Source organism: Thunnus albacares, chromosome 3 (assembly GCF_914725855.1).
Source record: "Thunnus albacares chromosome 3, fThuAlb1.1, whole genome shotgun sequence".
Lineage (NCBI taxonomy): Eukaryota > Metazoa > Chordata > Actinopteri > Scombriformes > Scombridae > Thunnus > Thunnus albacares.
In genome coordinates, this window is record NC_058108.1 from 33,951,145 (window position 1) to 33,964,697 (window position 13,553).

At 40.2% G+C, this 13,553-nt stretch overlaps 1 protein-coding gene across 2 annotated transcripts in view; it reads right to left on the bottom strand.

The window, feature by feature from the left end:
* LOC122972885 (hexokinase-1-like) overlaps nucleotides 1–10,884 on the bottom strand; it is a 24,444-nt gene extending 13,560 nt beyond the window's left edge. Inside the window, exons 1-3 of one of the 2 annotated variants that reach the window (XM_044340285.1) lie at nucleotides 10,403–10,884; nucleotides 7,507–7,669; nucleotides 500–648 (exon numbers count right to left, since the gene is read on the bottom strand). In XM_044340285.1, the coding sequence (XP_044196220.1) occupies nucleotides 500–648; nucleotides 7,507–7,669; nucleotides 10,403–10,465 (375 nt within the window). In that variant the 5' untranslated portion in view covers nucleotides 10,466–10,884. The remainder of the gene's footprint in view (nucleotides 1–499; nucleotides 649–7,506; nucleotides 7,670–10,402) is intronic. The other variant, XM_044340290.1, reaches the window with a different exon arrangement.
* Between the last annotated feature and the right edge of the window lie 2,669 nt (nucleotides 10,885–13,553).

The window sequence follows — 13,553 nt, forward strand, 5'->3', positions numbered from 1 at the left end:
GTAGGTCAGCGTAGCTTCTGACGTCACTCTCATTACCCTGAGCACTATTAAGAAGGTCATTTTACACTAACTGATCCTCAACCCAACTTTATATGCTACTGGGCTCTGTACTGAGGGCAGACACAAACATTACAACTATTCTGCAGTGGAAACAACTGAATGTCTGACCTGGGTCACGTAGCATTTTGTCGCAACATCCAGACGTTTTTAAGAAAATATGATTCAGGTCTGATTAGGAAGTCACAAGGAGTTTCTACTGCAGTTTATTGCATTTTCTATAGAATATGTCTGACAGAAATTGCATTGTGTATTTTCTCTTTTCATGTCTGTGAGGCGCTTTGTGTTAGCTTGTTTTTGAGAAGTGCTGCTTTATCTGAAAGCTTAATGGGAAAATAGACAAGACGTACAGCAGAAATGATAAGCTGCTTCTTGAATCTATTAAAACTCAACACGTTTACATATATTTGACTAAGCGACATTTAAACACATTTTCGTTTACCTGCGTCCCGCTCCCGTGAATGATGTCATCAGGGGTGTCATAGACCTGGCTCTCCATTTGGACCGGCTGCTTCTTGTCCTGCGTCACCTTCACACGCAGGATCCGAAAGTTTGACCCCCCAAGGTCCAGAGCTATGAAGTCTCCCTTTTCTGTCAGAATGAGAATCAAACATTAGAGATTTAAACATGTTAATTTGCAAGATTCTTGTTTTTTTGATCTCTTTACTTGCACTTCCCAGAGATTATTAATCTATCAAACGATGTAAGAAGTACTGTGGTGTCTCCTTCCCTCTCCTACATTCCTTTTACATGTTTTCAAAACAAACCAAGTGCTGTATTTCCTGTGTGCCAAATGATTTTCCCCAAGCAAGATATAGATTTAATCACAATTTCAAACAAAATGTCCCAGATTACTCTAAATATGGGGCAGAAACAGCCTAACATATAGGGTAACTAACTAAGTGACCTTAAGGCCCCCAGCAAGCACTATTAATTTAGAATCTGTAACTTTTAGGGAGCTAATAAAGTGATTGTTTGGTTGCATGACAGTGTAATTTTTATCTAATTGGTTTTTAGATGGTTTACTGTGCTAAATTAAGTCTCTCACTCCAGGGAAAGTTTTCACTTGATTGGAATGAAATTGTGATGTTTTGTTCGGTTTTTATTTCGCGTTACGTCTCCGTACAGCTCCAGAAATGCTTGGCCCAGTTCTGATGTGAATGTATTCATTTTTAATATCCTACTAAAACTGGAGGCTTTGCTACTGCTCCCAGAGGCCGTCGTCATTTCCAAGCTAGACAAAAGAAAAAGGAGCTTCACATACAGAGTACACCGCAGAGCAATCGACATGAATTCTTTTGGTTAACGTACGCTGTTGTACTTGAGATACGGCTCATTTGCTCTCTCTGTGGCTTCAACTTTTAACCTATCCCTATATAATTGTGATTAAATCTCAATATGTAAACTGATCGCAAAAAGATGAATGTCAATAATAAACTTTAAATGTTTGAGGTGGTGATTTCCCTTCCAACCCATCAAATGTTATGATCAAAGATCTTTTATTAACATCAGCATGGGCAACACGTTTCACTCTGCTTGTCGTTGGGCTCTAAAATTTACTGTGCACACTAATATTCCACTATTATTTCCAATATGTTAATATTCTGAATTTGATACGGGTCATGTAAACAGTATATTCTGTTTGGATACTCTGAATTAGGCCTTATTACGAATGTAGCATTTCCTGACTAAGACGTGGGATATGCCAATATTATTCTGGTTTTAGGAGCAGGAGCAGCTGTTCAAGGTGGGCTGGCAAGCAGAGCGCGCCTTCTCCACGACGGGGACAGAGGGGATTGGTTATCATCCTGACACACAGCCATGGACTGACAGTAACGACTCCAAAACACCACCAAAAACACTCAGCAGTGAAGTAAACATCATGGTTAGATTTATAGTATCATTCATATCAATATCACTTATAAATATCAGGTAGCAGCTTGCTAATGTTTTTCACCTTGCTGGTTTACTTCACTGCCTGCAGAAATCTTGAGATTCCCATTTACACTGGAGCAGAAGGAAACCCTGAAAACCCTCTGCATGTAAACAGGAATATTAGTGGAATATTCATTCATTAGCCATGTAAGCAGCTTAGTAGGAATATTGTCTTTTTCGGAATAAGGACAAAAACCGGAATATTTTGTGCGTGTAAATGTTGTCATTGTTAAAGATGAAACCAGTGGTTTTCAACCTTTTTGACTTTTGACGTCTTAGAGAAAGCAGTGTGTAGTCGGGATCACATTTCACATGTCTATGAGTTGTTAACAGCTCCACCAAATAGTGATTTTTCCCTCTAAACTTCTCACATGCTTTCATTTCAATAAATGTTCAAATGATCCAATATTTCAGCAAAAATCAAAGATTAGAGAAAAAGTCCAAAAAACTGAAAACAGATTTGTGTATCAGAACTTTGTTTTTTCTTCTTTCCTCTCACATTAATCATCTCACGACCCCTCAGACTTATCTGGTGACCCTTTGGAGGGGCCCGACCCCTAGGTTGGGAAGCACTGGACTAAACTAGCTAACTGTATATAAAGTAGTTGAAACTAGCTCCACCTCCAGCAGCTACAACAGTAACATGCTGCTCTAACACTGATGCTTCACTATTAATAATCCAATGATGTCATATATAATAATATATCAGTCAGAGGGACCAAACCACTACTTTTACTGCAATACTGTACCTTTAGTTAGTTTTAATGGAGTATTTTCACATTGCTGTACTGGTACTTTTACTTAAGTAAAGGATCTGAATACTTTTCCATTACTGTGACATGCCATCACTGAGATGCAGATCATGGCGGTCTGTCTTTAGAATCCAGATCTCTGACAGGTGTGTAGTAAAACACACAAATAACAAACCTAATGATTGAAGTTCATAATAGAAACAACCACAATGTGAAACCTTCAGAGACAAAAGGGATGAAAAAAGAAAGCGCCCACGAACAAAACAACCTTATTTTAAGATGCACTTAAGCTAGTTTTCCACAAAGCCCTATTATGCGAGACGAGCCGCCAGCCAGGTGCTGAGGTAGAGTGTCACCGCAGACGTAAAACGATCCTCCGTAGAGAGAAGCTTTCTCGTAACATCAGATACGGAGTTGGTTTCATTTTGTTATTCTAAAATGAACAAACAACACGTTGCCTGTACTGTATTTCTTTCTGGCAGTCAAATAGTGTAGTAGCTCTTTTATTTCACAAACATGGATCCGATTGATTAATTTAACACTCATCCAGAGCGACTTACAATGAAAAAATAGACAAGGATTAATGTCTTGCAAAAGGACACTGCAACAGAACACATGATAGTCTGTGAATGTGCGTTTACTGGTACTGGGATCAACTCTGTGACCTTTCAAGTTACAAAAAAAAAGCTACTGAGACATCCCGCCTCCTAACATAACAATGTTGTTCATGTATTGCCACCGTGACTGTAGTGTTTGCTGCATTACGCTATTTATCCTCTTGACCTGAGTGGAATGAGCTGTGACCAGGCTTTGACATATAGAAGTGTTACTGATTTGCTGCAGAGCATGTGTCCATTTTAAAGCCTCGGCCCCTCTATAATCTCAGCGCTAGCGCTGTATATGTAAGCTGTAATGCTACTTCTCCATTTATATACATGTTGAATTTTCAGTATTTATTGCTGTGGTTTCATTGAAACTGAGAATGTGTGTGTAGGGGGGGGATTCACTCTCTTGCCAAGAGTTAGATGAGAAAAGCGATACCACCCTCACATCTGTTTTATAAATATGAATCTACAGCCAGCAGATGGTTAGCTTAGCTTAGCTTAGCACAAAGACTGGAGGCAGAGGGAAGACAGCTAGCCTGGCTCTATCCAAAAACAACAAAAGCTCACGATCTAACATGTCATATCTCGTTTGTGTGATTCATACACAAACAGAAGTGTAAAAAGGACAACGGGCAACCAGCAGATACTTCAGGAAGTCATTGCTCCCAGCCAAGAAAAAAATATATAATTATTTTCTGTCTATAGGCTTAGCAGTTTTTGTACCTTGCTTGATTGCTTGAAAGCAGTAGATGACAAAAAAAACCCCAATTTACTAGCTTGTTCTGGACTTTCAGCCACATCTTATGAATCTTCACTGTTATCACGTGACCAAAGTTTCATACGTACTGAAACAGATGTGGTTGAAAGCTCCAAAAAAATACAAATAAGTGGATCTTAAGTTAGGCTAATTTTTCTTTTTTTTTTTTCTTTTACTGATTTTTTTTTTTCAGCGATAGCCATTCACTGTATCTTTACTTGCTTCTATAATACTACAGTTATTTTCATTGTTACTGGCGGAGTCTGCCGCTCCCATGCAGGACTCAAATTTCACACCCACGACTGAGAGATTCACAGGAAGTCGTGCACGCATGTAGTGGACAGAACTCATCATTCAGTCATAATGGCATAACGAATGTTGTTCAGGGTAAAACCTCAGAGCTGAACTGATATTTAAGCTGGATTTGTGAGGCTATAATGGGAAATTTGGATGAGCTGTTCTTTCTGCATTTTTATCTTTTATTAGCTTTTTATTAATAGTTTAATCTCATTACACACTAAAGATTACTTTGTGAACTGACATTATTAGAGCTTAGCCATGACTTCCTTTACTCTTTTTTTCTACTGAGACACACAGAAAGTCTGAGGAATTAGATTTCTGAAAATACAGATTACAGAGAAGGAGAAGTTATTTTTTATTCTCATTGCCCATCGTGTTTGCCCCTGCTCATCTGTTTTTCAAATGATTATAGGGTTTAACTGTCGCCACGGTTTCAACTCTGACCTTTGCTTGTTCGCCCCCCAAACTCAGTCGCCACCTGAGGCTATTTATAATGTGAGAGTTGGGCAGAGTGGCCTGCCCCCCTCCGCTGGCCTTGTTCGGGCCTCGGTCTGTACGACATGCACTTGATGTTATTTCTGTGTACAGTGCAGGCACTGTTTACTAACAAGGACAAGTCATGCAGGGCAGCAGCATACAGGCCTGGTTTGAGGAGGTGGTGAATCTCTTGACTTTGTCCAGTGTGAGTGTTACGAGCTGTTCAGTTGAAGTGGTTGGTTTGTTTCTTTGAGGACAGTTTGTGTGTTGAAATCACAAAGAATATATTACTGTAGCTGCATACTCACAACATTGAGTCAGACGTTTCAGATAGAATACAAAACTAGGTCAAAAGCTAGTATATGGCTGGACCAACCGTGTATGGCCAGTTTGTTACAAGGATAGTCAGTATTAGTGTCTATAATTTGAATTCTTGGATATCAAATGTTCATCTGCAATTTTCTGTAGTGATCCCAGTAATATTTGTGGTTTAAGTGTGCTGAGGCAGCATATCACATGACACGGGTAAACTACGTATGAGTAAAAAAATGTTATAAATGCTGTGATTGTTATTTGGAGTGCTTTAACGGTTCGCTCTGCCTCAATGGCTCCCAGCGCCTGGAGAGCTGTTTTTTCTCTCTGCGAGCTCGTGCAGTTTGTTCCTGGTTCGGATGCAGCTGAAGCAGTGCATGTGCAGCAGCCACCGGGTGAGCTCCCGACATCATCCTGAGGAGCGATATGACGCTCCCCGCCGGCACTGAGGCCGCGGACCTCATATGTAAATGAGGTGGACAAAATATTAGGAACACCATTCAATATAATGCGCTCCAGCACACCACCACCATTCACTACGACCTCATTAATAAACATAAAGTAGAATTATCACCTTTCTGACAATGTCAACAAAAACTGGAAACGTATAAGCTTCGTAAAGGTAGAATTTATGGCAGAGCTGTTGTGTTGGATTGCATTAGATTACACAGGTGTTCCTAATAAAGTGATCGGTGAGTGTAAATCTAATGTATTTGGGGGTCTAATCTTATTTATTATTAACTTACCCCTAAAATGTTTTACTTTATGGTTATATGTTGTATGTAATGTTGTATGTTTTGTTTTATTTGTTCTTTTTAAGTGAGACTATACTGTAACGCAGCCATATAAATATTTTTCTACAGGAATAATAGAAATCTATCTTCTTTTACATCCACTTTACTAATCTTAATTTCATCCAAAAATAAACAAGGCATAGTCATCATTGATGTAATATGTTATTCTGTCAGACAAACGTTGATAATCCAATCCTCAGACTAATAATTATCAACGTCGTGTTTTGCAAATGGTTTTTAAAGGCTTTCCTAAGCTCAGGCGGTCATTAAATTGTCTGCCATTAAATTAAATTCAGGAACAATAAAACTGAGATTAAGACTTTTCCATCTGACAGCGGCTGTGTGATGTTATGAGATGAACCCAGTGTGTGATCAGCCTGTTTGAACTGTTTGGCCCGGGGGGGCTAAAACAATACTGATCTACTGAGTCCAAATCCAGAGCACAATCACAAAGAGGCTTATGTCACAGAACAGGCCCTGACGATTTTAACACATCAGCACATTTTTTTAGACAGATAGAAACAGGGTACATCAGGCTGTGCTTTAACACGCTAACATTATAGGTAGACTGTACACACACACACACACATAACATGACACTGTACCGTAGTTAAACAACAACACTGTTATCATGTTATGTCTGAGCGGGATGACTTTGCTGTAATCTGATTCAATTTGTCATCCTCATGATGTTGCTTCTTTTACAAAAACAGTGACATTCCTCATTTGTCGGTGTTGGTTGTATACAATGCGTACAATTAGATTTTAGCAGTTTGCTGCATCATGAGCTGGTGATTAAAAACCTCATGAGGACTTTTAGGATGTGAAACTGTTTTTTTTATATGGTGGAAATTTAGTTTTGTTGATGCAAGTTGTTTAATATATTTTTGACACTTATTTATTTCTGTTATATGATCTTGTCAACTTGTACAGCTTCCACTATTTTTTATATATCACATATATATTTATTTTTTTGTACTTTCTAGCTATTATTTGCTGACTCAATGGGCTAATTCTGCCATGAACCCTAACCCTAACCCTGACCCAGAGTTGGATCAGTGGCAGATAATTCAATATTTAACTAATATTTAACTTCAAGCTGAATTTTGCAAATAGAGGAGGATGCCCAAACAATACCTATAGTGTAAAGGGAGTTAGCAGCTATAATTAAGTTCTTTTCACACCAAGTTGTCAACTTTTCTTTAAGCTGCACAAAATGTTAAAGATGATCTCCCTGATTTTGTTAAAGTGTCCCCAAAATACCTTATTTTCCCCTCAGCCCACCACTGAAAATGATTTGAAACTCAACTGTGAACATGCATGAAAAGACGTTAAAATAGATCATTAAACACCTGCAAACTCCTGCAGTTCAAACTGTCATCAAAAGCAACTGGAAAAAAAAAGTTTGGGGCTCTGTTGGACATTTAACCAAAATCAGGGAGGACATTTTTTAAACAAACATGTTAATTTAGCATAATGATCTGCGTTGGCCCTGATACTCTTCACGCTCACTCTACCTGATCCATCAGGGATGGACCTGACGAAGGTAGGAAGCATCTTGACCGTGGCGGTGACGCTGGTGTCGTGGCCGAGCCCGAGCTCCATATCCTTGCGGAACCGGTTCATGATGTCCTTAAGCGTCTCATCGGAGAAACGCATGGAGTACAGGTACTTATCGATCTGAGGAGCAGGCACAGGACACACAGAGTGTTAGGGAGCGATAAAAACATGACAAATTATTGAAATAGCAGAAAATGTACAAACTTTTGGTAGCTCTTCACAGCCTGTTAACAGATTTGAGGATCAAATCTAAGAAAATTATGCGTTTTAGGAATTTCCATGGTGTGGAATTTAATGGAGAGAAGTAAAAGTAACAATTTTAACAAACAGCAACAGGTAGTTTAACCACAGATTATAAATCAAGTTGTATTATAGTGGAGCAACCTGAGGTTAACTTGCTGGTGAAACTAACCGAACTAAACTGACTACAAACTGACTTAAACTCTTATGACACTGTCAGACTCATGATGGACAGATCAAAAATCGATGCAGTAGAACCAGACACATCGTCTTAGTTATTCCATTCATTCTTCAATCTTGTCAAAAACCTGCTGCCTACATTACCCACAATGCAACTCAACACCATTCACTCAGCTGTATAGATCTGGGTGTGTTGTGCTAGTAGCAGCTATCGTAGCCTGGAGCTGCTAACCTTAAGCAGACTCCTCCATACCTCCTGATTTGATTCATTTTTTCAAAATTGTAGTCTTCAGCCCCAACAACCAATTGATCAGATTTCACACAGCTCCCCCTGGAGCCACAAACGTCTTTGTACAACCTTTTTCACATATGCAATAGTACTCCCCCACAGCTGGAAACAGACTTTGATGTGTAAAATCTATGGAGACCTTCCTTCCTTTAACTTAACTGAAGAACAATGGATGAACATTGAAACACTGCCTACCTTTCCTCCTTCAGTATGTCCCCATGGTTTAAATACAATAAAATGCTCATATAGAATATAATCAACTTGAGATTGTTTTTGTTTGCCTCCATCTCATCAATTATTGTCCTATTTCAGGACACATCAGATTGTATTACCACTTGCTTTACTGTTTGCATGAGAGGCATGCTGGGAGATTGGATACTGAGGCTGAGTGGTAGTGAAAAAAAATCAATAGATTGATTCACTTAACGGAAAGTGCCACATATTGTGGCACCATTAACCCCCCAAACCATGACACAGTTGTAGAAACACATCAACATGACACAAAACTGCTGTAGATCAACACAAAGTGGAGACACTTGAGGCTCTATCAATCAGTTCAGCAATATAATAATCAATTTGTGAAAAGAGGCTACATTGTGCAGTTTAATTGTTGTATTACAGTTAATGGAGTGATGTTAGGGGGGGATTTGCACTGTATATTCACTGTTATTGTTACATAATCACAGCGCATGCCACTGGGCTCACCACCATTCAGAAATCTATTCTGTGCCATGAGACACAATCCACACATGTGACGGTCATCATGCTTCCCTGTGTGGGTTTACTATTTTTATCCTCTGTGTAACATTGCAGAGAGTTGAATACAGTATGACATGATTTACAAGAAATAACAGGAGACGGATCACTCCTTCTTTCTATTCCTGTGCTTCACTGTCAACCTTTTGGGAGCTGTGTGTTATTAGAGTTCAATCGTTTGCTGATCTGTTTAATTAAATTAAACATTTTTACTCTAGCTAATTCATTAAAAAAAAACAGCCTCACATATATTCTGTCTCTGCTTCTTCCAACATTTAATTGAAGCTATGTAATGACACCAAGACACCCTGTTATTTATGGCTGCACCATTACAGTAAATGGAAATTTCCTATTGATGTCAAGCATCATTGTGTGTACATTCCCTTTAAATTTAGCCTGCTATATTTGTTTTATTTGGAAACTCTTGAATCTCCACAAATTTTAATTTAATTTCTGTACGTGTGAGCTGCTCAACATGAGTTTGTAAAGACTGATGGTGAAGAGATTGACACTTCCTGCTGTATTACCACATTACTTATTATGGAATTTAGTCATATGGTTGGTTAACTTTCATCCTTTCAAGGAAGGTTTTTACCCCCTGTAGAGACTGTTCCAGTAGCCTACTTCACCAGAGGCACGTGCATCCACTGCACTGTGACATCATGCATGACATCATGAATCTCCCAATCCCGTCAGCCGCAAAAAGCCCTTCCATCTCTACTGCCGCCCCCTCCGGGAACAACTTGCCGGTCTGTCATTCTATCCAGTGGCTAATTCGCACTGAACACAAGGTCAGTTTCTCTGGATGGCTGCAACCCAACTCAGATTTCACTGATGGCACTGGTCCGCTAACGAGTTTAATCATCTTTGCCAGAGGTAATGAGAGAAGAAGAGTGTAAACAGAGGAGAGATGAAACAGGAAAGAAAAAATAGTGAAAGAGAGTAAGAAGGAATGAGATGAAAAAGCAGTAAGGGAGGGAGGGAGAATCGCAGATCTCACGACTTTCCTCCAACAGCCTCTCACAGACACCTGTCTGCTTCAGATGCCCTGGCAACCGACGCTCCGGAAACACTCGATAACGAGGGTCCGTCTGCACCACATCACCACCATCACTGGCCACAGCCCTTCTCAAGGACATCCATGCCCAGCACTGCTAAACCCTGAGCGAAGTGCAACATAATCAAATCCAAATTTGAGTTCATCATGGCCTCTTCCTCCTCCTCCTCTACTTCCCAAATGGTGCATCCTTCTTTCCCAGCCTGATACGCCCCACAGACTCAACGCTGACTTGCACCTACCATTAATATGGCCACTAGGCTACTGTCACATTACACAAATCTCCAACACAAAGGGACTTCTGTAGCAGTTTTAAGCTGTTTTCACTCACCTTTTTGAGTTGATCATCCTTCAACTCAGTGAAGTAGTAGGCCAGAAGCTGAGCTGCTATCATCCTGCCTGCACGTCCGCCAGGAGCTGTCAGCGACTACGAGGTGGTTAGATAGTAAAGAAGGAGGGAAAGGAAGGCTGCCGTACGTTCTCTCCTGTCCCCCCACGCTGATCCCTCTTTATCCTGCAGTAGAGGAAGAAGCAGGCCTGAGCTGAACACCGTGGCAAGGCAAGGTTAAAAAGGAAAAAAAGTCTGAAACAAGAGTGCAGCAGTGGCCGTGCCTGTTAGTCTGCGACAGGCACACACTCACAGCCTCACACACACACACACACTTAAACACACAAACACACACAGAGGCTGGGTTTGACCGTGTCTCCTCCCTCTGAGCTGCTAGCTCCCTGTTAGCTCTGGGGAGATGCAGCAGCTCTGCACTGGAATGGTGGTTTTGCTATGCCCTGCCCCCACCGAGCGCTCTGATTGGTTGAGCCGGGGATGTGAAGGAGAGGAAGAAGGGGAGGGGTCGATTGTTGGAGGGGAGGGGAGAGGGGGGGGTCTTCTCCTACAGCAGCAGGGTAGTCAGGAAGAGCGAGAGGAGGAGGAGGAGGGGGGCTGTGCGTTGAAGGAGGAAGCTGCATCTGCATGATAACCTGCCTTGCTCCTCCCAGTAGCAGCAGCAGCAGCACAGCGAGGGAGGCAGAGACTTCCCCAGGCCCCGGCACGTCTCACACGTTGCCACGGCAGCCAGGAGTGGACGTGCAGAGGGGCAGAGCAGCCACACGGTGATGTCATCACACCTCTTCCTGCTGCATCACGCTCAGCATCAGCTATAGGCTGAAGGGCAACTGATACAAGCCGGAATATCCAACCAGCTCTTCACAGCTCCACACATACTACAGTTGGAGAAACAGGCTCGTGACTGACTTTATTATGTCCTGCAACACCCTCCCCTCCCACAAAAAATTAATGTCAAGATGCCTTCTATAAGGCACCCAAAGCCACACATGGCAACTTGCATACCAACACGTCAATGCTTGAAAATGAAGATTTCCATACAGGGAAACGTCTGATATGATAATGGTAAACTGCACAGAGTAGGTTCATGCTTACAAACCCACTAGTTTGTGATGTTTGATTAAAAAAAAAGAGATGAAAGAAGTGAGGGAAAAAACAACTGATCTTCTTTCGGTAACTGCGTTATATTGCTGATTCTCACTAAAGGTGTGAAACGTCCAGAGTTTAATTCCTGAACAAGCCGTCAATTTAAGTAATATCCCCAGTTTAGGGGAACTGAGACTCCAAACTATTTCCTCTCCCAAGGATGACCAGCAATGTTTAAATTAAAGCTCAACTTAGCATTAATAAGAACTTCAAAGACATAGAAAACAAATACAGTCTAATGCAGAACCCAAAGGTTAACCAACAGAAATGAACTAAAACACAACTTTGTCATACATTTTTTGTCAAAAAAACCCAAAAAGCTAGAAAAATGTGCTCAAACAAAAGGGGATTCTCAGTTCTTCCCCGTTTCTCAATTGTATACCTAATACAAACTATAATCGTGTTTTGAATATTTTGTTCGTACACCTACATTTGCCAGCATTCACATAAATTTATAATAATTAATTTAAAATCTTTACCCTTTTGTCCAACATAACAGAAACGGACCAACTATTCATCAACTGTGAAAAACTGAACAAAGATATGAACATTTGCACAACGTGTCACAAACCAAAGATGTAGGAGAAAAAATAAATTTAAATAAAATGTTACTACAGTAGGTTTTATTACTCCGAAGGCACAGATTGACAGCAGCATTTCTTGTATACTAATTGTCAAAGCAGACGGCTTTACAAGGGACGTACATAACATATAATTCATAGTATTAGTGTTAGTTTATAGTATTAGTATTGGGGACCAGTGCAAAGCTGTTTTTCTGTTCTTCCAGCTATTTAAACATGTTCAGGTGGAATTCCAGGTGTAAATCGGTGACTGATTAGGAGGCTCATGAGTAAACTAGCAGAGCGTTGCGTCTCCAGGACAGAACTGAGAGTCAGTAGAAGTTTTGATTCATCGTTTGTTGTTGGTGGTGAAGTGTTCATACCTATCGTCTTATCTCCAATTAGTGTTTTAATCGTTTTCCTCTGTGCTAAAGTTTCTTGCTACTTTTGTGTCGATTATGTTTTTGTTAGACTTTAAGAGTTTAGTACACAGTATCAATGCTACTTTCCAGGGAGTCCTGGACACATATATTAGAAACAAACAAGAAAACAATAAGACAATCAAAATATATCAACATGTAATTGAATGTAAACCCCAGACTTACTCAAGTTCTGTTATAGAATAAAGCAAAGTGTAGAGCTGCAACGAGTTGATCAATCGATTAGTTGCCAACTATTAAATTAATCATTTATGAAGAAACAAGTGTCCAAATTCTCTGATTCCAGCTTCTTAAATGTGCATATTTTCTGGTTTCTTTAGTCTTCTATGACAGTAAACTGAATATCTTTGAGTTGTGGACAAAACAAGACATTTGAAGACATCACGCTGGGCTCTGAGAAACAGTGGTCACCACATTTTATAAACCAAACAACTAATCGATTAGTCGAGAAAATAGTTGTTAGTTGCAGCCCCAGTGAAGTGGATATTAATTCAGGAATAGTTCATAATTTTCTGCCCGCTTTACACCACAAAACAAAATGAGAGCTTTGGAAACAAGTGGACAAAACTACATTGAATCTGATGCTGATGCTCCTCCTCATGTATAAATACATTTCATCAATATATATCGCTGTGGTCGAATGTTCACAAGAACATTTATATAAGTGAATTGTATCACTGCTTTGCTGTTGAATCATGTAAAAATATGAGAAAGGTCAGTGAGACACTAAGCATCCCTCCATCATTGCAAATGTGCTGAATACAGCAACAATATTATTATTATGGAAGTTAAATTTTCTTCACTGTGACATACAATGAAAAATGCCGGTTTTCAGTCATAGACAACACGTGGTTTGAAGCCCCTCTTTGAATTGCTGATGAGACCTGATGCAACAAATCTCAGCATTGCTATACATAGTCTGAGACAACTCCTCCTGCCCCCCCACCCACCCACCTCCCCCACCCCTGCAGCTCGGTAACGTCACCACGCTCT